This window comes from Tachysurus fulvidraco, chromosome 3, assembly GCF_022655615.1.
Source record: "Tachysurus fulvidraco isolate hzauxx_2018 chromosome 3, HZAU_PFXX_2.0, whole genome shotgun sequence".
In the NCBI taxonomy this organism is placed as follows: Eukaryota; Metazoa; Chordata; class Actinopteri; order Siluriformes; family Bagridae; genus Tachysurus; species Tachysurus fulvidraco.
In genome coordinates, this window is record NC_062520.1 from 18,555,898 (window position 1) to 18,581,362 (window position 25,465).

The 25,465-nt window shown below is 38.5% G+C and overlaps 1 protein-coding gene across 5 annotated transcripts in view; it reads left to right on the forward strand.

Annotated features, from left to right (window-relative positions):
* dpyda.1 (dihydropyrimidine dehydrogenase a, tandem duplicate 1) overlaps window positions 1-25,465 on the forward strand; it is a 127,208-nt gene that overhangs the window by 24,358 nt on the left and 77,385 nt on the right. For all 5 annotated transcript variants that reach the window (XR_007140073.1, XM_047810774.1, XM_047810775.1 and 2 more), the window contains 5 exons: window positions 11,517-11,604; window positions 12,942-13,103; window positions 17,111-17,307; window positions 17,826-17,907; window positions 18,659-18,746. Coding sequence is in view for 4 of the 5 variants with exons in the window: in XM_047810774.1 (XP_047666730.1) it covers window positions 11,517-11,604; window positions 12,942-13,103; window positions 17,111-17,307; window positions 17,826-17,907; window positions 18,659-18,746 (617 nt within the window). In the remaining variant the exon portion in view is untranslated. The remainder of the gene's footprint in view (window positions 1-11,516; window positions 11,605-12,941; window positions 13,104-17,110; window positions 17,308-17,825; window positions 17,908-18,658; window positions 18,747-25,465) is intronic.

Consider the following 25,465-nt stretch of genomic DNA (forward strand, 5'->3'; position numbering starts at 1 on the left):
TATCTATCTATCTATCTATCTAACTACTGTATATATAGTGATACAACACTGCAGGTTCAGCACGCAGCCTTATTTATGCCATTCAGTCTGAAATACACAACTGAGAATATTGAGAGTTGCACTACGTGGAATGCAATGTTTTGAACACCAGTCATCTTGTTCACACTTCTGCTCAGCAGGAGGTCTAACGATTTATTTATATCCATGATTTGTATGTTCCAGTTAATGTGTGGTGATTAACACAGAAAGAGACAAGAAAGAGAGAATGTGTGGCAACTAGCCTGTGATGAAGCATGTAATGTGCTGTTGTTATGGCAGGGCTGTGTGTCCTGTTCAGACTGGGAGGTAGAGGAGATTGGCAGAGATGGAGAAGGTTAGTCTACTCATTTGTATTTGTTTCAGGTTGTTCCGCCTGTAACTGTGCGGATATGAGTCTGTGACATGACTTTAATTGCCAGAGTTAACAAGGTTAGCTACACTTCGCCAATTTCATACTACACTCATATCCTGCACATTCAGAATGAATATCCGTAAACTTTCACCCAAAGGCACATGGTGGAGAATAAATGTGGCCAATTGCTTTAATTATCTGCTGATTACAGAGGAAAAAAAACAGTGTTGCTTCTCTCTGTTTCCCTCGTGTCATTGGTGTTTCCCTGAGAATACAAAGAAATGCACTATTTCAATAACTATTAAATAATAATAACAAAAACTATTATTATTATTATTATTATTATTATTATTATTATTATTATTATTATTATTATTATTATTATTATTGGTGGTAGTAGTAGTAATATGTAAAAACAATGATTCAGATCCAGGCAGGAATTCCTTTCAGTTGCATCGTTTACAAATCACCACATGGTAATTTTCAAATCATAAACTCGGATATGTGGATTTTGTAGAATATGTTTCCACTGCAAGTCTGTGTATTTGAGAATTTAGAGTATTTTCAGAGTTAAAGCAGAATAACAGGAGGTTTAGCAGAAGGTTGAACGGACGTTCCCCTGCATCACCAAGTTTAAAAACGCAGAGGATCCGTAGCATCATTAAGGAATTAGAAAGAGATGATGCTGCTCACAGGAGTCTGCTTGAAGACCACCAGACCATGTGAACTAAAGCCGTGTCTTTCCTGCATCAGTGCTAGGACACAGAAAGCGTCACAGAAACAAAGGGCTTCCCTGAAAGAAGCTTTGGCAGTGACATGCCAGTCTACAGTCTATATGCCTGGGGGTTTAACATGACATACACTCATCTTCTATTGTTCTCTTATATATTACTGAATTTCTTTAAAATATTCTATCCCATAGGCACATGATACGTGTGACGCGTCCCATCAAACTCGCTGCGTTCGTGAGACCATCAGTCAGTGGACACAGCTCTGAAATTTTTTTCTTTATTGAAATCTAAGGACAAGACTTTGTGTTTCTTCTTTTCTTCTTTTTTAATTCTTATACTATTTGCCATTCAGGTTTTACTGGTTAGGCATTTTTTTTTATTGTTGTTAAGAAGCGTTCAGGAACATAAAATGAACTATAAAATGATTTTAGGGATGAGGCAACACCGCAGACAAACAAACAAACAAACAAACAAACAAACAAACAAAAACAACAGATAATTTCTCATAGACAAATGCATCAAGCCTTTTCTATTAACATCACTAAATATAACATTACTAAAATGTAGTTCTAGACATCTTTAAATCTAGAACTTAATTTCAAGCAAAATTAAAAGAGTTTTGTTCTATAAGCTATTGTTTATTTCTCTAAAGAAGAAGAATTGAAAAATAAAAAGGTCTAATAATCATATATCTGGTTAAGTGTAATCTGATGAATTGGACTATATTCAAGGTATTTTTACTTACTAAGTGTTTTTGCAGTGTAATAGACTCTATGCCATGTTCCTCTGCTCTGAACCCTGCGGTGTTGCATACTCTCGCTTTCTCTCTGAGCCTTGCATTGGCTGCAGTTTCAATTTTTTCACTGAAGGTTGGTCAGCTCTCCCTAAATGAAAGCTCATGATGCACGTACGTGTGTAGCCACCGTCATGTGTCTGTGCTTTGATTCACTTTGATTGTACAATGGGCCGGGTGGCGGCCATCGTTAACCTCAGTGCCACTGCGCGGTGTGCGATGGACTCACCAGGGGAATACTGTGCCCTTAAAGCCTCCCCACACCACATTCAACAGACATCAAAAATTTCAATTGAATTTCAAAAAAGCCAGGACCTTTAGGGCAATTTTTGTGACCTTTGTCTGTGTACCATTGTTGGTGATCAGTCATATTTATTCTCAACCCTACACAGAAATCAAGGCTAAAACCTTACTTTCAAAATCAGTTGAGATTCTCTCTCTCTCTCTCTCTCTCTCTCTCTCTCTCTCTCTCTCTCTCTCTCTCTCTCTCTCTCTCTCTCTCTCTCTCTTTTTAATATTACTTATAGAGTTGTACGAATATTAGGCATGTCATTTTTTATTTTTTATTTTTATATTCATACAAAAGGCCCAAGGATGATGCCATTTATTTTTGTGGTCCAGGTTTTTGTTCAGTATTCTAGCCTCAGCAGAGAGTATTATAATGTCCAATGCCATTTTCTGCCTGATATGGTACTCCTGAATGAAATGCGTGCTTCTATAGTATTGTAATGTTGGTACCTATGTGATTGTTTGAAAGGTGGATGTTATTCTCTATTTGCTTATTGAGCTTATCCACAGTAGGAGGTATTCTCTGTTCTCTATTTGCTCATCTGCTTAGTATTTCACAACTAATAATTAGCGTTTAGGGTGTGTGTGTATCTTTGTGTGTGTGTGGGTTGGGTGTGTGTGTAGAGGGTCTCCATGGTCTGGCATGCAGGGTTGGAGAAGGTGTGAAGTCCTCCAGCTCTCACTGCTGTGTGTCCGGGTCAAGACGTTCACCTCAGTATTTGCCTCCCCTCATTATCTGTGTGCCAGAACTGATCTCAGGTCAGACCCGAGCCACTAATGGCCAGATTGGGCCAGATTACCGCTGATGAGGCTTGTGAGCTCACATACTGCTCTCTGCTGTCCTCTGCAGTTAAGACATGATTACAATCACTGCACCGGACACTGTTCTCTCAGTTGCCATAAAAGCTCATCAATAGGCAGTTACAAAAAAGAAGCTATTAATAGGCCGTTCTTAATAGTGATTTTTTTTTTTTTTTACTTGAAATGATCACTAGTTGTGTTTAACTTGTTTAATCACTGCATGTGAGATTTGTAACACATTTGTTAGATGTTTTGCAGATTTAAGTTTCTTTTTATTTGGTAGGATTACGTTTAGCAGAACGTGCAATCTCTTTCATGAGATAAGCTCAACAAGTCTTCTGTATTTACAGGGCAAATAAATGACATTTGAGAACTGATGGTAAAAAAAAGAGTCTGTTTTCCCTTGGTGGTGTGGGAAGTCTTAGGAATTGACTTTAATTGGTTAAAAGCATGACTGGTGAAGCAATTAAAATGACAGGTGAACCTGTGAGGTGGGTATGTTCCTTTAACCTCACCTGTCGAATTTGACATGTCCTAAAGCCTTCTCCACATGTTACCATGGCAGCATTGTATTTAATTTCATTTAACTTTTCAGGCTTGAAAAACTCCTTGAATGTTTTCCCAAGATCTTTATTATTTCCTCTTTAGCAGGCCATTTTATTTGTTATAATTAGGTCTTTAAAGGTGGTAGAAGAAGGATATTTTCAGGATTATCGTACGTAGGCAATTCCAGCTTTAAGGAAGTGACATTTGCTCTTAAATGTGCAACCCACAAAATGTACTGATTAAGCATTTACCAAACAATTTAACCCCCCCCCCCCCCCCCACACACACACACACACACTCAAATTTAATTACATTTTCACTCAGCAGAGGCTTACCAAATTAAATTCTCCTCTGGATGGAACTGGAAATTTTGGGCCGTTGCACTTTTAAGAGTTTTAGAGTCTACATCAGAAATCATAACATCTACATTATTAAGAGTTTTTTATTAATATGAGAATAAAATTTTGGAAAGTATATACAGTACACTCGATTACAAAAGGTTTGTAAAGAATAGAGTATTGTGCTTTCTGTTTTGGATGTGACAGAGTTTAACACATAGATTGTGTAATGTTCATGATTATATAAAGTTCTAACCTAAACTATCGGGTGAAGATGTGTGCTCACTATGTGGGAAATAGCATTAAATGGAATTCTGGATGTAAACTAGGATTTTTGCAAAGGTTATTTCTTATTACAATATTGCAGCCGTGAGCCTCTGAGTTTTGGCAGAAGGAGTGAATTTGAAGTGATATCCGTGGCTACGATAATGCCAGCATGCACAGTGTAAAGGCTTAATATCATAAGACTATTCCATTTAAGGGGGCTTCAGCTTCACGCTTATTCATTCCAGCCCCGATAAAATGATCAGTCAATCTTTATTTAACTCAGTTAAATTCCATTAATCTTATATTCTCTTTTTCAAAGCATAAAAGCTGACAAAAGCAGTGGTGCTGCAGTAAAATCCCCAAATTGTCCCCAGATTGCTCGGCTGAAACTGAACTATATTGCCGAGGGCAAAGCTTTCCTGAATTTTTGCTCATGCCATAAGTCCGCTCGCCACATGCTGCTCTCTGTCTGCTCTCTGCTGCTGGATGCTATTTTAAGACATTTACATGGATTTGTTTATGGTGAAGTAAAAGTCCCAGCTCCTTTGTAAAGACCTAGTCTGACTGACAATAAGTAATGGATATGGAAAAGCATAACCTTAGTATGGCTTAAGGCTTAGTATGGGGCGTCACTACAAAACATTTCTTAATTTAAATGTTTGAATTGAGTAACATTTTATTGAGTTAACATTTTTGTCCAGCATGATTTGATCACAGTTTCTTTTAAAGCCCTGAATAAATCCAAATACTGAGCTTTATGTCTGAGCTGAGAATCGAACCCACAGTGCTGTGTGGAGCAGCAGATGCATTATCACTGTTCTACTATGAATGTTGCGCTACTTTACTGAATTTAATACTATACTTCTAGTTTCCATCAGTTCCAACAGCCTCGTTAGCTGTCACAGTGAAATTGGTTTACGTTAATGCTATGTGAATTGATCACACTCACACACTCTACATCGTTCGTTCTAGTAATTAGAAACCTGTTTATTAAATGAAGTTTATATAAGCAATGAAATCATGCTTTGTTGAGAAATATGTAATCTATACATCTTTTTTTTTCCGCCACAGCACCCGATTCATGTGATATTGTATAGGACACTAGAGGATAAGTGTAACGATGGTAATGATCATTTAAATTTAATTTGAGTTTCAAGGCAACTGACCAAGGCAACGTTCTGCTGTATTTTACCTAATTATGTAAAAATCCAAGCAAATCCATTAGAAAATACTATGTGAAAGTAGCATAGAAAATTCAACGTAATTGGATTCACTGTTTCAGAGCTCCAGTTATACAGTATAAATGTGCTGAATGCATGGGTCACACATCTTCACAGTCAACTTTGTATTAAGAACAGTGAACAAAAATTTCACAAATAACCAAAAAGTAACATAATAATAATAATAATAAATAAACATAATTTAATGGTTTATGAGGATTTGTTTTTGTTTGAGTTAATATGTAGAGATTGTGCTAAAGCATCATACCTGTAACTCAGCTAGTCATGTTTACGACTAGCCTTTCCACTCTACCCCGTTTCCCACACATAAAGCTCATAAATGTTTCTTTAACCACACTTTTACAGTTACAGGTCTGAGAGGCTGTTGGTGCTGTACTATACCAAACTTCAAGCCTTCATGCAACATTTTTGGACAGAAATTACAGCACAGCAACAACACTGGACAAGAGCAAGTAGCCTAGCAACAAACTAGCCAGTAGACAATAGTGAGTAGCCTAGTGACAAGCTAGCAATATAATGTTAGTGATGACTCTAATCTTGATGATTACCTTCTCAGAACAGAGATTCGTATGATCAGTTTTATAGATTTAAACAAGTACTGTGTGAGTATATTAACCGAACAAAAGCCAAATGTAGAGAATAGTGACTTTACACAGTTCATGGTGTGAGTGGCTATATTGATTTGACACCACTTTGTAATTTTGGAAAAGAACTGGTAATTTAGAGAAGGCGACAAGTAGAATTTTCAAGATAAGGCTGCGTTTTTTAGTATTTTTGCTGGTTGTAGAAAATTACAAATGGCAACTTCCTCTATGAAACACCTTTACTTAACACCATGTCTGTGGATGACATCGATTTAATTCGATTTACCAACATATTTGCACCACATATGTGCATATGTGAAACACGTGTGTTTCCAACATAAGTCTCGGCTGTGCTTTTCTCCCGTGTGTTAGCAACAATTTATTACTCTTACAATGTTTCTTACAATTTTACTTCTACTTCGTAGTAGTAACTGATCACAGTGAGGATTAATAGTAGTTTTATTTCGTATGGATTAGTTCAGATTAGTTTGTATTATTGTTTGATTTGATAGTGGTAACAAATCCTGGTGCAGTGCTGCTCAGTATTTGTTTCTAGTTGTTTTTCTTCTCATTAGATAAAATGTTGGTCTGTATTACTTCATGAAATATTAATATAGACTGGCTGACGTATAATTTGTATAGTACACACATATTCATTCTGGCCTTTTTGCATACACACACACACACACACACACACACACACACACACACACACACACACACACACACACACACACACACACACACACACACACACACACTTTGTAAACACTCTACAGGTCTCTATCAGTATCTTTCTCTTTGGTGTGTGCAGCTGTTGGTTCTGTCATGTGGTCAATGAGGGTCAGTAAGACAGTGACAGCTGTGACGGGTGCTGTTCTAACCCCAAGAGCATGCTGTAATCTCACCTTGGCCGTCTTCCCCTGAGCTGCACTCACATCATTACACACGGGCCCACAGCTGCGTCTACCACCAGCACTAGAAGCACTATACAGCTATATGTGGCGTCTGTGTGAAGTACAATGCAATGATGTTATAATGCATGACAGTATGACGATTATGCATGACGACATGCATAAACATGCTTTAAAAACAGATGTCATTGTTTTATTTATATAAATAAATAACACGTGAAATAGTCTCATTTCTTTTATAATGAACTCATTTGCTATTGTGTTACGTGTGAATTCATCTGATAATTTTAGTCAGGCTTAGATTATACATGAGCTCACACAAGATTCAAGAAAATATATAAAAGTAACAATCACATTGTATCTTATGCTGATTCGTATATTTTGTTTAAAGGTGGGGCTAAAAGATCCAAATAAAAATAATTATGCCTGACTAGAGGCGAGTAACTAGGAAATGTACGGATTTTACTGGGAACCATATTCTGTTAAATATTTTGCCTAGAAAAGCTACCTTTATCACAGTTTTCTCCATGATAACATCCTTTAGCTAAGATTAGTTAAGTAATACTTTATTTGTACAGTCTGTTGTAGACACTCTATAGACTATCATGAAGCAGCAAGTCAACTGATTCTGAACATGCCAAAACATGTTTTACTAAACCATCTACATGTGGATCTACATGTGATCTACATCGCAAGTTACAAACTAGACAATCCAAATAAAGCAAAAGGGTGAAGTTGATGATATACGGATTATCTAATAAACTTCAGCAACCAAAATCTGGACAATCCAAATAAACTGAAAGAAAAAAGAATATGACTGTACAGTACAGTGTGTATAGATTATACACTAATCCTCATCAGTCAGTTGTTAACAGGCAGGTAGATTGGATCAGGAGTCAGCAGAATGGGTTGGATCTATGCTGACTATTTATTAAGCATTTATATTTAATTATCTTACTTACCTCTTTAATCTTCAAGGGCTATAGAGCATATTTGCATCATTATTATTTGTCATGTTAGCAGTATTAATTGAACCTGTTTCACTGCTGTTGCTATTATTAGGATTATTATTTGTAGTAGTATTAGTAGTAGTAGTAGAACTACCTCATGGCACATTATAACTGCTTCCTTTTCACGTTCTTGCACAGTTGTACAATATACAGTATACAGTAGGTGCCCTAATGTATAATGTGCCCTAATGTCCCTCCCTCCCCTCTTTAATAGACTTCTTGTTTTTTCTCATTGTATTATTTCATCGTATTTATGTTTACCTGTGAATGTTGTCTTTTGCCACTACTGTAATGCTGCAGTTTCCCTTGTTATCAATAAAGTGTCTATCTAGCTAGCTAAACCTTAAACCTAATTCAGCCCTTGTGTCCCCACTTCTGTACCGTATATCAGGCCCATTCAGAATGTCAGAAAAAAAAAAAAATGCAGCTCATACTCATGTACATCCTATATTAGCTCATTTAATTTCCTAGGGGTTTTTGGAAATTGGAGAAAATCCTTCAAAACTTATGAGGTTAAAAAGATCGAAACATTTCCCACCCAACTAAATAAAGTACTCATCAGGGTGGTTTGCAACAGCCATTTAGTATAAGAATCAGGAAGAAAAAAATGTGTGGGTGTAGCAAAGTGTGCAGATGCTTTAAATAATTTATTTGCAGTATTTGTAATGTAGTAAAGAAAAATACAGAAAATCGGTTATAATGGTAATAGTGGTATTCCAATAGCATTTATAAGCCTTTTTTAATATATATATATTTGGTTCTTAAAGCATTTTATATGTTACAGCTTTAAAAAAAAGAAACCCTAATGTGACCTTAACATTTTAATCATTATTCGATTACATTTGAGTGACACAAAATATCATTAGTGAAAGAAACTTGTATTATACAGTTGTTTCAGTCTGAATGTTATAATGTATATTTAACTAGACTTTATTCCACATTGACCGAATTCTAGTCAGTGTTATCAAGTCAGTGATGGTAGAACAAGGGCAAGCATTATTTAAGTTTCTTTCAAGCAGCATTATTAATCATTACATAATGTGTACAATATGTGTGATTGTTCCTTAAAGCATGCTTATAGATAGGACACTCCTTTTTTCATCCTGTAGCAACTGAACATCTTTGAAGTATAAGGCGATCCCATTTTCCAAAGAATATGAACCAAATAATTCGTTTCAGAAAACTGGATATTTCCGACTGCTTTTTGAGACAGAAGATTTCTTAAAAAAAAAAAAAAAAAAAAAAAAGGAGCGATCATTACAATCGCAGCGTCTCTTCTGACGGATTTTGTTGATTCTGCTTTCAATTGCAAACACCTTTGACTTAATAGAATTAGTGAATCACAAATTAGCTACCTGCACACACTGAGTGCCTGTACCACCTCCTCTCATCACACAATGCAATCAAAGGCTTTGATTATTAGTCAATCCAAAATAGGAAAAGAGGGAGAAGAGAGACGGAAAGAAGGGCAGCAGAAAAAATCAGCTTGTAGTGCTCTGCTAATCAACAGCTCCTTCATATTCAGCAATGCTTATTGCACGATTGTTTGGATGCATTGAAAAAGCATGTGTACGTCGAGCTATTTGATTGCATTTTGCACCACAAAGCACTGGTGCTCTAGCTAATGCACTCCGCAGCGAGCCACTCTTTTCTGGAGTGCGGCTTGTCGTGCCAGCTTCAATTGCTGTGACCTAGAGCAATTCTTGAACAAATAAGATTGCCTTTGTGTGCGCATTATTTTCTGTTGACATTTTGCTAAGCACTTGGGCTACTGGCCATGGGAGATAGGTAAGGACCTGAAATGTGTCTGTACCAAGTGTCTTGAATGTTACCTTGAGAAAACGAATAAGAGAACCAATAGGAATGGTAGTGAGCTCTGTGAACAGTGTGGAATATTTTGTTGTCTCTTGCATTTTTTTTCTTTGTTTATTCCAGGCTTTTTTTTTTTTTTTTTAAATTTTATTTATTTTTTGTTTATTTATATATATATTTTTTTCATTTTTAAAGAAAAGAGCAAAAAAGCTCACAAATCAACTGAAGGTGCCCTCACGCTTATTTTTACTTCAATCTCTGAGATCTCATCTTTATGAATGTTTTTGTACCATTGACCTGCTTGAGAATGGCTTCACACACTCCAGGTCTGAATGAAACAAAATTTCATTTTAAGGTCATCAATATTATTCATGATATACTACAGTAGTCCAGTTCTAGCAAACTTTGAATAATGCACTTGTTCAACATGAGACAACCTTATAACTGACTGTTGGAGGGAGGGAGGGAGGGAGGTGGGGGAGAGAGAGAGAGAGAGAGAGAGAGAGAGAGAGAGAGAGAGAGAGAGAGAGAGAGAGAGAAATATTTATGCAGTTATGGCTCTATATCTTCCCCAAGCTTCTCGGTGTGTACTCTCCGTATTAATCATGCTGGAGGAGATAAGAGGCCTGACACTAGCCAGCATCCTCCGAGTCTAGCTTTCTTACTTTAACAGCATGTGTGTGCTCCTCGGCAGAGACTCAGCGTGGCTCGTGCTTTCTCTCAGGCAAACACTGCTGCAATATCCATTATGCCAGAGGCCAAGGATAATTTATTGTCAAATAAGGAAAATGGATCAACACTAATGTCACTTGATGATCAACCACCCAGGTTTAATAAAACATAGCAATGGTGGTGCGCGATGCTGTGTGCCGGCGTCTCCTGTCTCCACTTCTCTCTACCTGGCCACAGCACTGTGGTAATTACCCTGCTGTCACTGTGATAAGTGGTATTAATGGCAGCCTTGTGCACTTTAACCCGCACTGAGCTCCCAGCATTGGGAGATTATTACACCCAGCCAGCTGTAGTGTATGCTTTTGTGTTGCTGTGTGTGTGTGTGTGTGTGTGTGTGTGTGTGTGTGTGTGTGTGTGTGTGTGCGTATGGGGTCCACAATCTTGCTCCTCCTCTTTTTATGCATATGCTATATGCTTTCTCCTTATGCTTTATGCTGACCCCCTGCCAGCCTCTCTCTCTCTCTCTCTCTCTCTCTCTCTCTCTCTCTCTCTCTCTCTCTCTCTTCTGTCTCTCCCTTAAAGGAGAACACTCTGTTCCAAACTGGTGCTACATCATCTGAAATCATTAGTGTGGTGAGTTAAACAGCTGTGTGTGTTTTTAAATGTGTAAACTAATGAGTGCATGCCAGCAGCAGGAACGGGGCCCTCCCTGCCACACGCCTCCTGTCACACACACTCACCACCACAAGCAAAACATCCATTCTGATTGGCCATGAATATTTAATTATCCCTCTCTAAATTATTGTATTTATCATCGCAAACCTGTTTGTCATTGTCACCAATATGGCGATGTTGAGCTGCAGTACATTCGCTGGAGGATCATTCCCCAGGAGGTGGAGCTGGACATTTTCTTTTCACAAGCAGTGTGGTTGTATATTAAAGTAACGGCCAGCCGGAAACATTAAGAGGCTCCAACTTACCTCACGGTGCTAACCTAGTGACCTATCTGTAGTCCGAGTGGACCGGCATTTTTATTTATTTATTTTTTACACTAAATAGAGCTATTTCAATGAATAGCACACAGAATAGTCACACCCTATATGCTTTCTGTTTTCTGTGTGCTAACAGATGCCTAAAGTGTGCAGATGCACCTTGTCAGAAGAGCTGCCCCACTAATCTCGACATAAAGGCTTTTATCACCAGCATCTGTAACAAGGTAATCACTGTTTTTATATTTTATATTCTACTAATAACTAATTACCTGCTGTTTCTCCACATCACTCCTCAGCAGAACTGAGGCCACATTTATTTACAAGGATGTATACTGGATGTAGCAGCTCGCTTACACTGTTTATTCATTCATCATCACTGACAGCTTTATCCTGATTTGTATATATTTTGGGAAATGTTATGGGTGGGTAGAAACAAAAATAAAATAAGTTTGTGGGAGTTCGTGCAATTGGGAATAAAATCTCTCTCTCTCTCTCTCTCTCTCTCTCTCTCTCTCTCTATATATATATATATATATATATATATAAACACACACACTGTATATATCTTACACACACACCTCTGTCTCACGTCACTTTTCAAGTGTCAGAAGAGTTTCTTGAAATCGACAAAAAGTTTTACAAAACTGAATCTACTAATTTAACATAACATCAATGAGGTGTTTCTACTTTTTATTTTAACCCTCATATTAAATCTCAGATATCCCGGGGAATTTTTTTGAATACCGAAAAAGAATAAAGTCTGCCTTTTCTATTTTTTTTTCATATCTTGTATTTCATTATTTAAAAGAAACTGAAAGGTATGAAGATATTTGATCCTATTTTTTTCATCTAACCTTGATGATTGCAATGGTATAGAAATACTTGGATACTCTCTTTCTCTTTGTTGAACTCTTTTATTATTAGATTGATAAATATTTTTGTTCTGTCAAAGAGGGAAATTTGACATTTAGAAAATTGACAGAAAGCAGACAATCCCTGATGTTCAGCAGTAGGTTTCAATAAAGTTTTTTTCTTTTCTTTGAGATGCTTTGAACAAAATAGGTCGTCATTTGCACACTTGACCTTCAAAATCTTTTCAGAGCTGTAGTGTTTCAGGACTTTCACTGGCGTCACACTGCACATTTAGCCATCAGTCAACCATTAAAGCTTAAGACCAACTTATATAATGAACATGAAACAGCTTTTCGAAAAATGCTCTCTCTAAATGCCACCTGGAACCCACCGTTATACAGTCAAGGCTTGTGCCATTCAATGCATTTTATCAAATTTACAAAAAACATTTTTTGTCAGCTTCGATTCAAGGTTATCTAAAAGCAGTGCTATTTCTCCGTTCTGCTACCTTTTAATACGTTTGACTATCAGAGAAAACTGTTGTTGCTGTTCCCCGCTCACAGCCTTTTAGCAAAAACGCATAAGTAAAGGAAGAGAACCAACTACTGACAATGCAGCATTATTGATGTTTTTTATAGCACACTTTGCATGAGGCACTGTTTCACAGACTTGGGTCGTTGTGTTTGAGTGTTCATCTGTTATTCTATAGAACTATTACGGGGCAGCGAGGACGATCCTGTCGGACAACCCGCTGGGCCTGACATGTGGGATGGTGTGTCCCACCTCAGACCTGTGTGTGGGTGGCTGCAACCTCTATGCCTCGGAGGAAGGGCCTATCAACATCGGAGGACTGCAGCAGTTTGCTGTTGAGGTATGGCAAAAAAATCTTTAAGCAGCATGAGGGGAAAAATTCTAACTATACATGTAATACTTTCGAAAATCAATGAAGTGCATTTCATATTCGTAACCGCTCACAGAACCCCAATGCACAGGCCAGAGCTTAGCATTTTAACTAACTGAACATGATTTTTATTTTATTTTTTTTCCATTATGAGAAACGATATTTTCGTGTACTCTAAGAGCCTAAGCAGCAGCACAAGAATGATATTTCTGTGTATGGATTCTTCTGTGTATGGATATCAGTTAAGTTCCTGTTTTCTGTTTTAGAGTGTATTTTACAGCTGGCTTTTGCAGTAGCTCAGTGTTGGACAAGCAGTAAGTTCTCCACGCTCTGTTTAGCTCACATAAGCCATGATGGAGTGACAGCATGATCTACGCATGCTGTATTAATGGGGCCTCTCAGCCCTTTGTTATGGCCGCAACAGAAGCTCGGGTGCACGGTGACTGTCACCGTCTACCATAACAGTCATAATTTTTCCTGTGCCTGTCCTCAGCAGCTGAGTCCTCTTCTGTGATAAACATCAAGGAGGGGAGGGGACGGGAAGACACGGGAGGGGGGGGCATCACTTTAAAGCAGCACAGCTGAGATGCTTTGGTCTGCCGTAAATAGATTTCCACAGAGATTTGCTTACTGTCATTGGCTGTTCCTTGTGTGCCGTGACTGTTATCAGCAATGACAGCTTTTATTGTAAACCTTGAGGTTTTTAAACTGCTGTATGTAGAATTTGTTTGATCATCTGTCGCCTTGTTTTCTCCCACGGAATAACGATTGGAACTACAGGTGTCCTCTACCATGATGCAGCTCAGAGATAATCAGGGTATCTGTTCTTGTCATTGTCATAGTGGGCTTTATTTAGTTCCATGGTAACTGCTAATTAAATGAAAATGTCAGCGATACTGTGTGTGGGTTTGAATTGCTGTCTTTGACCCACCATCCTGTAGGGTTGCTGCTAAGGAGGCTTTACCTGCTCCTAACGAATGCCCTCTTTTCTATAGAAGTAGTTGACTAACTCAAAAGACTTCAGTAAGACCGACAATTTGGCATGATCATTATGTTTGTGAAAACGATTCGATTATGAATTATATACATTACAGCATGAAATTTACAGTGGATTTTTTTTTTACCTGTTGGAAAAATCTAACATGTACTTTGTATTTTTCTTTTTAATCTTCTCGTGCACTTGTAGGACTCATTAACACTGTTTCCCCATTTGAACGTTTGGTCTTCAAAGTAAGCAGAGTCTTCAAAGTAACCATACACAGTACAACATGCAGTAAAATGCATGCTTTTTAATTGTCCTTGTCATAAAACTAGAATAATTCTGTGGTTACAATAATTGGTTACAATAAAAAAAAACTTGTACTTGTACACTACCAAAGAGAAAATATAGAAAATATATGAACGGACTAAACTCTCTTTATGCAGAGCTACAGTTTAGCAGACAGTTGTTCACACTTATAACAAAGCTTTAATAAGTTGATTAGTTGGTCTGGCAGTTCGGCATGCCCCAACCTTCATGAACTCACACTCCCACCTTTCAGGCACCGTTTGAGCTGATTATAAAAAGAGACTTTCGCCTGTACAGTTTTATTACTACCTAAAGATTAAAAGGCACAATTACTAAAACGGCCTCTCTCCTGCCACCCACCCCTGCCATGACTTATTAGACATCTCTTTCTAGGTGGCAGCTCCTCTCTCCTTAAATGTGAGAGGTCAGACTGGTTATCAAGCTGATAATTAGATAACGCCAGGAAGAGAGGCTATCACTGCCCAGCTCTATTCAACTGTAGTTCCTTTAGCATGACTGCAGTCAAAGATAAAGTCAGTGCATCCTTTCAGATGTGAGCAGTATACAACCTTTCTGCGTGCAAGTGGCCGAGGGCATTAGATGGCTTTGAGGCGTCCTCACTTCATCTCTCTTCTGTGTCTTGAATGATGTAGTCATGACTGTTTACAGAAGCTCGTAACACAGGTTTCTACTGGTTTTTAACATCGGATTGGCCTCCATAAATTCAGGCAAAAATACAATGTCAGGAAATATTCTGTTTGGTTTGGGTTTATCTGTTTCTGTCTATCATGGTGTATGTTTTTGTCTATCCATCTCGATCTGTCTTGGTCTATCTGTCACTCCTGGTATGTCTCTGGCTGTTTGCATGTCTGTCCTGGTGTTTGCCTATTTGTGTTTGTCTTTCTTTGTATGTCTCATTCTGCTTTGCTCTTCTGATCTGTTTGTCTATTTTAGTCAGGTTGTGTCTGTCTGTCTTTTTGTATGTATTAGTCTGTTTCTGTCTGCCTGTTGCTATCTGCCCCTCTCTGTCTTGGTCTGTCTGTTTATCCTTGTCTGTCTCTATCTGTCTGTCCTGGTTCATATGTTGTGTTCTCTCTGTCTGTCGGTGACCCTTTTGTCTGTGTCTATTTTGTCTGTGTCTGTTTTGTCTCTGTCCTGGTCTGTCTCTCTCAAGCTATCTCTTGTCTCTTGTTCTGTCTGTGTCTGCCCACCTACCCGTCTGGTTGTCTGCCTGGGTGTATCTGTCTTGGTCTGTCTTGGTCTGATATGGTGGTTTTTGTCTGCCCATCTCTCTGTCTGTCTGCCAGTCTGGTTGTTTGTCTGTCTTGGTGTGTCTGTTGTGGTCAGATTCTCTCTGTCTGTCTGTCTGTCCAGAAATCCGTCTCATCTGTCGGTGTTTATCAGTACTCCTGTAGGTGTGTAGAAGAGATGAAGCTGAGGAAGAGGATATACCTCTTAGTTCTTACTGAGGAAACATACTTAGTGAAGTACATAGATCTGAGGAAGTCATTACTATCAGCTCTGCTTGTACTCGAAGCCCTTGAGCCTATTCCACATGGCTTGTCAGGTGCTGTTTGCAGTCCATTGTTTCAATTAGATGATGAGAAGAATTATTATAAAACTGAGATTGTGTTTCGAATTGATGGATTGTTGGTTTCATAGCAGCAGCAATAACAGGAAGGGCCTCTAAACCGCTCTCAGGGATTATTAGAAATGCATTGTCATGCAGCAATTTGGGGCTTCACAGTTCATGAGATTCATGAATAACTAAATTAATATCACCTATAATGCTGCCAGCTCAGGCATAATATTGTATTAACAATGCAAGCCTCTATGTATGGATCTTGATAATCTTATTAAGAAGACAAAGTGCTAGCCTTCTCATTTTACAATTGTTAATGGGTATAGCGCTACAGGCTTCTCATTAAGGCCTGTTTGGATAACTTGCCATATTCTTTCTGTATCTCCTTAGCTATCATCATTTGATGTCTTCATATGGTTACTCGTGGAATAAACGAGTTTTTTTTTCTTCCTCTATAGTTCTGCTCATACAGTGAGACAGCAGCAAAGTGAAATGCATGAATGTCATGCTGACTCTAAGTACTTTTCTTTTGAGAGCAAAACACCACACAGACAAATGTTCAGACATCATCACGCTTTTGTTTCCTGGATGCCTCAGTCATGCTGTTTCCTGAATCCTATTTTATGCATAATTAGAAAAGAAAAACAAAACAAACCAGAATAACGGTGTTGTTATATATTATGTTGTATATGCTATGGTAAAATATGGGAGAATTTACACTACAAATGAAATGTATTTTTTTAGTCGTCTTATTGACATTTTGATAAAGGATTATGGTTGGAATTTGTTGCTAAGGCCAATATAAATATGGGATTTAATGACCATGTATAAATTTATTTCTGAATCCAAATGGATTCATTATTAAAAAGCCTCTCTCATGAAGCTGGTTAAGTCGATGTGTGTGCAAAGCTTAATCATTAATACTCAAGAATTTAAAAAATGAAATCTTATTGATTTAACACGTTTCTTGGTCACTACGTAATTCTGTTTCTTAACGTCTTCGTTATTATTCTAAAATAGTAGAAAATAGTAAAAAAAAACGATAGCAGGGGTGTCCAAACTTTTGTGGCTTTGTGTGAATTCATGGCTTTGTGCTTATGTTTGCAGGTGTTCAGTAAGATGGGTATTCCTCAGGTGAGGAAGCCTGGCCTTCCTCCTCCTGAACAAATGCCTGAGAGCTACCACTCAAAGATCGCCCTGATCGGCTGCGGCCCTGCCAGCATCAGCTGTGCCACGTTTCTCGCCCGTCTTGGATACAGCGACATCACCATTTTTGAGAAGGAGAAGTATGTCGGCGGACTGAGGTGGGTAAAAAACTCTGAAGTGAGATTCCGCATTTGTAGTCTGTTACTGATGTGGCACAGACTCACCGTGATCGATATGGAGAATGTGCATAAGGTCAGAATAAATAACGAGCCACCTTCGTAATTGGGAATATTCATCTTTTAAATGCTGAGAAGGAACAGGATTATCAATTACTCTCATGTTCTTACCCCCAACCATCCTGTTGATGGTTAGTGGGAGTCCTGCGAATGTCTGTCTGAGATTTAGAGGTTCAGTAGCTGCTGGGAATTACAATGAGGGTCTGAAGTTTGACAGCAATATGAGATTCCAGAGCTCTGAAACATCAAATGGAATAACAGAGGAAAATGTCCTGTGTGCTGAAAGGGATTTCTCTTTTTTTTTGTGTGTGCGCTCTCTATTTTTTAATCTTCTACCACTAACATTCTTTTTCTCTCGAGATTTCCTATTGCTACTCCCCTTTTTTATTCTCCCTGTTTCCTTTCCCATCTTATTTTTTTGGCTTTCTCATTTTCTCCAGCTCTTCAGAAATCCCTCAGTTCCGCCTGCCCTATGAGGTGGTGCAGTTTGAGCTGGACCTGATGAAAGACCTGGGAGTGAAGGTAATGAGCGGCATCTCACCTCTTACACACCTCTGAATATCTTGTCTCTCTCTTTTCCCTTTTTCTCTCTCTCATTCAAACACGCACATACAGTACACACACACACACACACACTCGATCTCTCTCTTACACTTTAACGCACACTTTCGTGTCCTTCTTCCCTCCTATTTCCTTTCTTTCTCTCTCCTCACCACTTTCTCTATCTTCTCTTTCTTCTCTCCCTTCCTCCCCTCTCTCCTGCTCACATCAGAGGCTACGGAAGGTGACAGGTCTCAGGGAGGATCAGCAGCCCAAATGTCAGCCGCATTAATAAAGAACAATTAAAAGCTGCATTAGGAAGGCAGGCGGCAGTGTGTGCAGGTCTGGGCGCTGGGTTGCTTGTCTGTCTGTTCCCTGAATGCCACTGTGGTGAGAAAGGGCAATCGATAGTCCTCTTCCTCCTGCACACCTGCTCAGCATTCATCTCGCACAGGAAACGTTTTTCTCCGAGTTGCTCAAAGGCAGGCGAGCCGGGACAGGGCAGCCAGATAACAAATTTGCATGCTTGCCGTTCCAGTAAAAAGTCAAGGGGAGGGAGAAACAGAGCGTCCGTGCTTCAGGCTTGTCTCATAGTCATACTGACACCCTCTCATTCCAGACAGACAGATGTGACCAAATATGTTACTAGCACCTTTATTAGCCTCTGTCTAACCTAAAAAGACCCAATTTTTATTCTCGATATTTGCTGTTCACTGACTCCTTTCCCCATCAGATTGTCTGCGAGAAAGGACTAGGCCAAGAAGGAATGACACTCCAGTCACTGAAAGAGCAGGGATATAAAGCTGTCTTCATTGGAATTGGTCAGTTTATCACATTTTTGCACTACTTCTCTTCTTGAATTTCTGTGTGCCCACACACACATACACACAAAGTGAGAATAAATGAGTGTGCTGAAAGCAGTTTACAGACCAGGTGGCTCATTCTTGTGCGAATGCCTGCAGATGATTTGCTCCCAATGGCTCCCCCTCAGAGCTTCGACTCTGCTGGGAACTCCATTCACTCCTCATTGTCCAGCCGGGCTAACCTAACAGCACATACTGGGTTCACCCACTGCTTTTCGCTCGCCTGTCAGGTCCCTCTTGTCTGCCCCCCACTGAGCTATTCACTGCTCTCCCTTGTTGTCCCAAAGACATAAGGCATCAGGCTTCATTAACAGAGCTCAGTAATAACACTCTTCACTGCGCTGTCTGCACATACTGTACAGGAAGGAGCGAAGATACAGCAGGCCAACAGCTGAACATCTTTTAGTGTAAAGTATCGTCTGTAAATGAGGAAATTAATACGTACTTACCTGAATGTATTCTGTATATCCATGAACTACTTAATGACCACCTCAGACCAGAGGTGGGAAGTAACGGAGTAAAAATACTTCGTTACTGTACTTAAGTACATTTTTCTGGTATCAGTACTTTACTCCACTATTTATTTTTCGAACAACTTTTTATTTTTACTCATTACATTTTTACACAAATATCTGTACTTTTTACTTCTTACATTTTCAAAACGGACTCGTTACTTTTAGTATTATTTCTTCTCATTGAGCGCTGTTTCCAGCCAATCATCCTATCATTGTGCGGCTTTTTCCCCATGTGACTGGTGTACTGTATTATTTACTGGCTATCAGACATAGACTAAGGATAGCGGAGCTAACAATGAGCAGCACGCCTACAAAAGGAATGGCTAATGTTAATTCAGAGGGAGTCACAGATGTTAAAATAACTAACAACGAGGACATTCCTGAACACACATGGCCATATATGAAGGAGATGTTTGAAATAATCGGCGTCAAAAAGGATTCCTGGCGAATGCGTTGCGAATTGTGTCAACCAGGGGCGGTTCTAGACCCTTTTTTAGGGTGGCTTCAGCCCCCTGTCTGTAATCTCAGCCACCTCAAAACTATAAGGATAATTTTTAGTTTCAATAAATAGTCATTAAATAGGTCATTAAATAGTCATTAAAATGCAGGACATGTCGTCGATGGGAAAGAAAATTATTTATCAGTTTGATCCAAAAGCGAATTTTTTTACTTTGCTTTTACACGCGTGTGTTGTAGTCTTTCAAAAGTGCATCTTCAGCTGTCTGCTTTATTTGAACGGAAAAGCACAGGTACGCACAGCATGCACGCGCAGTCAGAGCTGGAGGTGTTTATCTATAACGTTAATCGGCGGAAAGACGCAAAGACGGCAACCAAAAGCAGTGAAATTTCACTATTCTTATTACCAGAGTTGTCATATAATATATACTATAGAACTCTTCGTGTTTTAAATTATCACTGAGGGCTAAACCCCCCTAAAGATGAAATCCTAGAACCGCCCCTGGTGTCAACCCAAAAAACACGAAGTGATTAATTTAATTAACATTAATTTTGTCATTTGTAAAACATCACAATAATTTTGAGTTGTTTTCAAGGACAGAGCTGGAATCTCCCTACAGTTTGGGATATGGCCTTGGTGATACACTTGGTATACATTATATTTCCAAAAGTATTGGGTCACCTGACCTGCTATATGTGGTTGTTTTCTGATCTCATCCCTACTGAACACATTTGGGATGAATGTGAACGCTGACTCCACCCTACCTCACCTACTGTACATCAGTGCCTGCCTTTCGTAACACTCTTGTTGCTGATGAACACAAATATCCATCAGCACACTCCAAAATTATATATACATATACACACACACACACACACACACACACACACACACACACACACACACACACACACACACACACACACATATATATATAAAAACATGACATCCAGTTACCAGCATGACACTAAACAGGTAGTAGTATCGGCGACTTTTTACTTAAGTACGTCAGAGCCCATACTTCTTTAATTTAAATTGAGTAAAGGATTGTAGTCAACTTTTACTGGAGTCTTTTAAAAAATGAGTATCTGTACTTGTACTTGAGTAAAGGATGTGTGTACTTTTGCCACCTCTGCCTCAGACTAATGTGAAGCTGTCAATGCTCACCTTCCTAGAGAACATTGCTGCCTACAAATATGGCTGCAGAGAACTACAACACCCAGACCACACCCAGACCACACCCAGACCACACCCAGACCACACCCAGACCAGACAACACCCTGTCATGCTTGAGCTAATACAACTACTGATTCCTCATACATGGATTCATCTCTGCCACACACACACACACACACACACACACACACACACACACACACACACACACACACACACACACACACACACTATTAAATGACTTTCAGAATGTGCAGTCACCCTGAAGCATTGTCCAGTATTTACTTGCCTGACATACTAAACCTTTTTTATCAGTCACATTTCTCTGGATCATGATCTCCTTTCTGTCCTTTGCTTTTGTGATTCTGGTTTATGCCCCATTAAGTTCGTTTGCTGATCGCCTGACCTTGCACCTGGCTTTTACCATGTTTGTGTATTATGTTTTGGATTTGTCTCTCTGTGTTTAAAATGAAGCCAACACCTGCAACCGCATCTGTCTCTGCCGTCTGACAGAACCGTTCCCACCACAGCCGACACTCTGACTCTGCAGTGGCGTAGTGTATTTTGTGTGTTTTTCCTGGATACTTTACTTGGATAAGCACATTTTTAGTTGGCTTGCTGTTTCTAAACCTAGTAATGATGTTGATTTGTATGGAAAAAAAAACAATATTGCAACAAAACCCTACCTTGCTGCTTACTCTGAGTCACTGTGGCGTTGCTTTGTGGTGAGGTGGTGAAATTGTATTTTTTTTTATAAAGAAATAAAATAGAGTATTGGCAGTGCACTCAATATTTCAGGTTTGTAATTTGTAATACGAGTTTATCTCTGTATCTCTTATGATTTGTTCTGACCTCAAAATAGCACGTTACATAATATATAACCTCTGGCATTCTGAATCAATTTCTGATTACCATATAAGTCCAGAGTTTAGTTTATATCTGTTCTACTGAATCAATTTTGTTTTTCTACTGAAGCTTCTTGTATACAGTCTACATCAATGACATAAATGTGAAGTTCTTTATGCATTTTCATGCAAATTCTAACATTTATAAACTAAATACATTTTTAATGTAATAAATGAAGACGGGTGTAACTCTGGTGATGCGGCGCATGTTTACTTCACTGTGGGTCGGTGACTTATAAAATGCCCACGGCATCAGTTTTTAAAAGCAGCTGTATTAGTGCTCATGGAATAAATGTCATATTTCAACAACTACTACATTTCACCATAGTTCCTCAGCAGTTTCACAGCATACACTTTAGCATTATTTATTTATTTATTTAGCTTTAGGTGGAACACATATACAGCAAAACATATATACTATATATTTAAATATATGTTAAGACTTTGTACATAATTTAAACTTTCTTTTGACAACTTAGCCAAAAGAGATCTAATTCAAGTCAAGGTTAGTGTGAGGTGTAATGATGCCAGGCATCATTTCTCTTTAATTCTCTTTTGGAATTTTTATCTAGAAACGATCTGTAATTCTCAACAAAAAATTCACTATAAATTCTGAAAATTCCTTCAGCAACTTCAATACTGATATCCTAATTATATAGTGGGATATTCACGTCAACCATATTTGGATTACTTTGAATTAATTAATTAATTAATTGATTATTTTATTTAGTTTAAAAGAATGTAAAGAACTTGAGTTTGTAGAGAAAATAAAAGTGCAGGGTGTTTGCAATTAATTTGTGCGAATTCATAGCGGTCTTTTACAGGCTTTTTATATGTTATTCCCATACATGGCAGGCATGCAGATTTCTTCCTGGCAGTTGTCTAAACTGGGACGTGGTTTGAGGGAGGCTGATAAGAGAATTGTTTCTGGGCTATAGGCTTAAGAGGCTGACTCAGAGGTTGAATTGCTTAAAAGATGGAATTAGCCTCTGTGCTGCACTGTAAACTGTAATGAAGTTTTATATGTGTGGATTTGAACAAAATGGTCTGTGCCCAGCTTACTGGACTTGAAGCAACCAGTTCTAAAGTGAATTTTCTTGGCAGGACATGAAGAAAGTAAAATGCGAAGAGTTGATGCCAAAGATGCCAATTAAAAGGACTGAATTTGCTTCCCCCCCCTCCGTCCTTTATTTGTATTCTCGGGACAATACATGTCATTTTTAACACATACAAAATGAACTACTGCCAATATAAAATTGTGCCAATATGTATTTATTCTTTTGTTTAAGTAAGATATAGATCTATAAGCAGCCTGTTACATGGAGCAGTTTCGTGCGGTTGTGGGAAGAGCTGTGGAAGAGAAAATCAGGAGCACAGGGTTACTAGCATATACAATATTTCTGGCATTTGCATGCATAATAAAACCTAGCAGGGATTGTGCACATGCTCATGGAGAATCTGTGCTATTTTATTTATACAGTTATATAAATGAAATATGAGAAGTAAAGCAAAAATTTGAAAGCCATTGTGGAGTGGAAAGCGCAACAGGGAGATGAGTCGATCGATACACAAAGACACATGAAAAACAAGGTTATATTGAGTATGTCAGGGTTTCAGATGTTCAGGTATTATAGTCATGAAAGCTTGGTTACTTAAAAAGCAGGACAATCAATAGTTGCTTAGTGCTTTCCATGGTTATTACCAAGTCTTTAAAATTAGTCAATAGATTTTATATTAAACACGTTACACACATTTCACAAGGCTTTGCAGTTTTTGCCTCAAACTTGAAAGTCTTTGAAATCTTTTGTCAAAGGAGACAGTCGAGAGGTACAGTCATTTCTGTGTTTATCAAAAAGCACAAATCGTGTGACATTGATTAACTTCTGTACAAAAAGCGAGGAAAAGGACATTATTTGGACACAGTTTGTTCTCTTTGGGAATGCCCTTCTGTACCAAAGACAAGGTTAATGAATACGTCAGAAAGAGGGCATTTATCCACTGTGAGGTCTTTATTTATGTTCAATCTTAATGCACTTAGTGTGACTTTGCATTATTTGAGACAGTGGCCTTGCTCGCTTGTTCGTCTCTGTGCAATTCATAAGGGTGAGAGGGGTCAGGGACTGCTCAGTGGAGGAAGGTAGCTGAGATCAACCTGCTCCATCTCCCTCTCTCGCTGATGCTCACTGATAATGCATGATTAACGAGAGAGGGCCTGCACAGTAGTGAAGCATTCTCAACAGATGATTTATTGTTTTTGATTTTTTATAAAGAAAGAGGCCGTGGCGCATGGCTGCTGCAGCGTGGCACCGTGCAGGAGCTCGGCACACAGCGGAACACCATGCGGCTCAGGACAAATGGAGACACAATACGTTCAAAAAGAGCTGTCAGACACTGGCACGCTTTTGTTCAAATCTGCTTTGTCAAGGCTGCTGCCTAGGTTCCCTCTGTTGTTATTTATTTATTTATTTTGTCCCTTGAATATCTCTTTTTTTTTTTCTTTCTGTACCTGGAAGGGAACGCTAATGGATAGCAGTATGCAGTATCCTTCCTGTCAGCACAGGATGAAATGACTGGAAAGGTTAATGTGCCATAACATCTGGATTCTTTCACACTAACATAAAGCGTACGCTCAGAGGAAGTCAGCCATGATGAAGTTGCAGATGCTTTTGTTTGTTCATGTTACTCATGCGCCGCTGGCCATTTTATATGTATGAGAATGTATTAGAAGTTTGCTTCACAGCTTCTTTCAGTGGATGTGTGCTATCAAGTAAGCACAACGTGTACAGGGAGAATTTTGCACACCTGAAGGATTATTGTCTATAAGCATACTTCTCTTTAGAGCGCTATCAATATGGCTTTATAGTTAGAACTCTTCTAAATCACTGACAGGTGTGTGAGATTTGCATTTTAATACATTTGTTTCATTAGTCTTCTTTAACAGCATTCTTCCTAACATGTTCATCCTAACTGTTAGAAATCTACTTACCCTCAACAAATAAACTGTTTAAGCTACGACGGTTATGACCTGGAGTGTGTTCGATTCATTTCAGTTCAGTTTTATACGTGTAGTGCTTTTAACAATGGCCAGTGTCACAAAGCAACTTGACAGAAATATATACGAAGATATAAGTTTATCCCTAATTATCCCTAGTCTATCCCAGAGACAACGGTGGTGAGGTAAAACCTCTTGGGATGAGTTTAGGAAGAAACCTAAAGAGGAGCCAGACTCTAAAGGGAACCCATCCTCATCAGGGTGACACTGGATAGTGAGATTATAAATAATATAAATAATTTTCCAATTATTCTAACTTCCATATTCATACATACTACCGTTCAAAAGTGAGGGATCACTTGGAAATTTACTTGAAAATCCATTTCAAATTAAAATTAATCAGACGAATTTCAGTGTCGCCCAGAGGCCCATTATCAGCATCCATCAGTCCTCTGTTTCAATCTCATCTTATGTTTGCTAATCATCATTTTATAAGGCTTATTGATTATTAGAAAGCCTTTTTGCAATTGTGCACGCACAGCTGAAATTTTCTTTCTTTACATGATAAGTACTTATCTAACCATACTGTGAACAACTCCCATAATAGGACAGCTCAAACTGGATCTAACCAG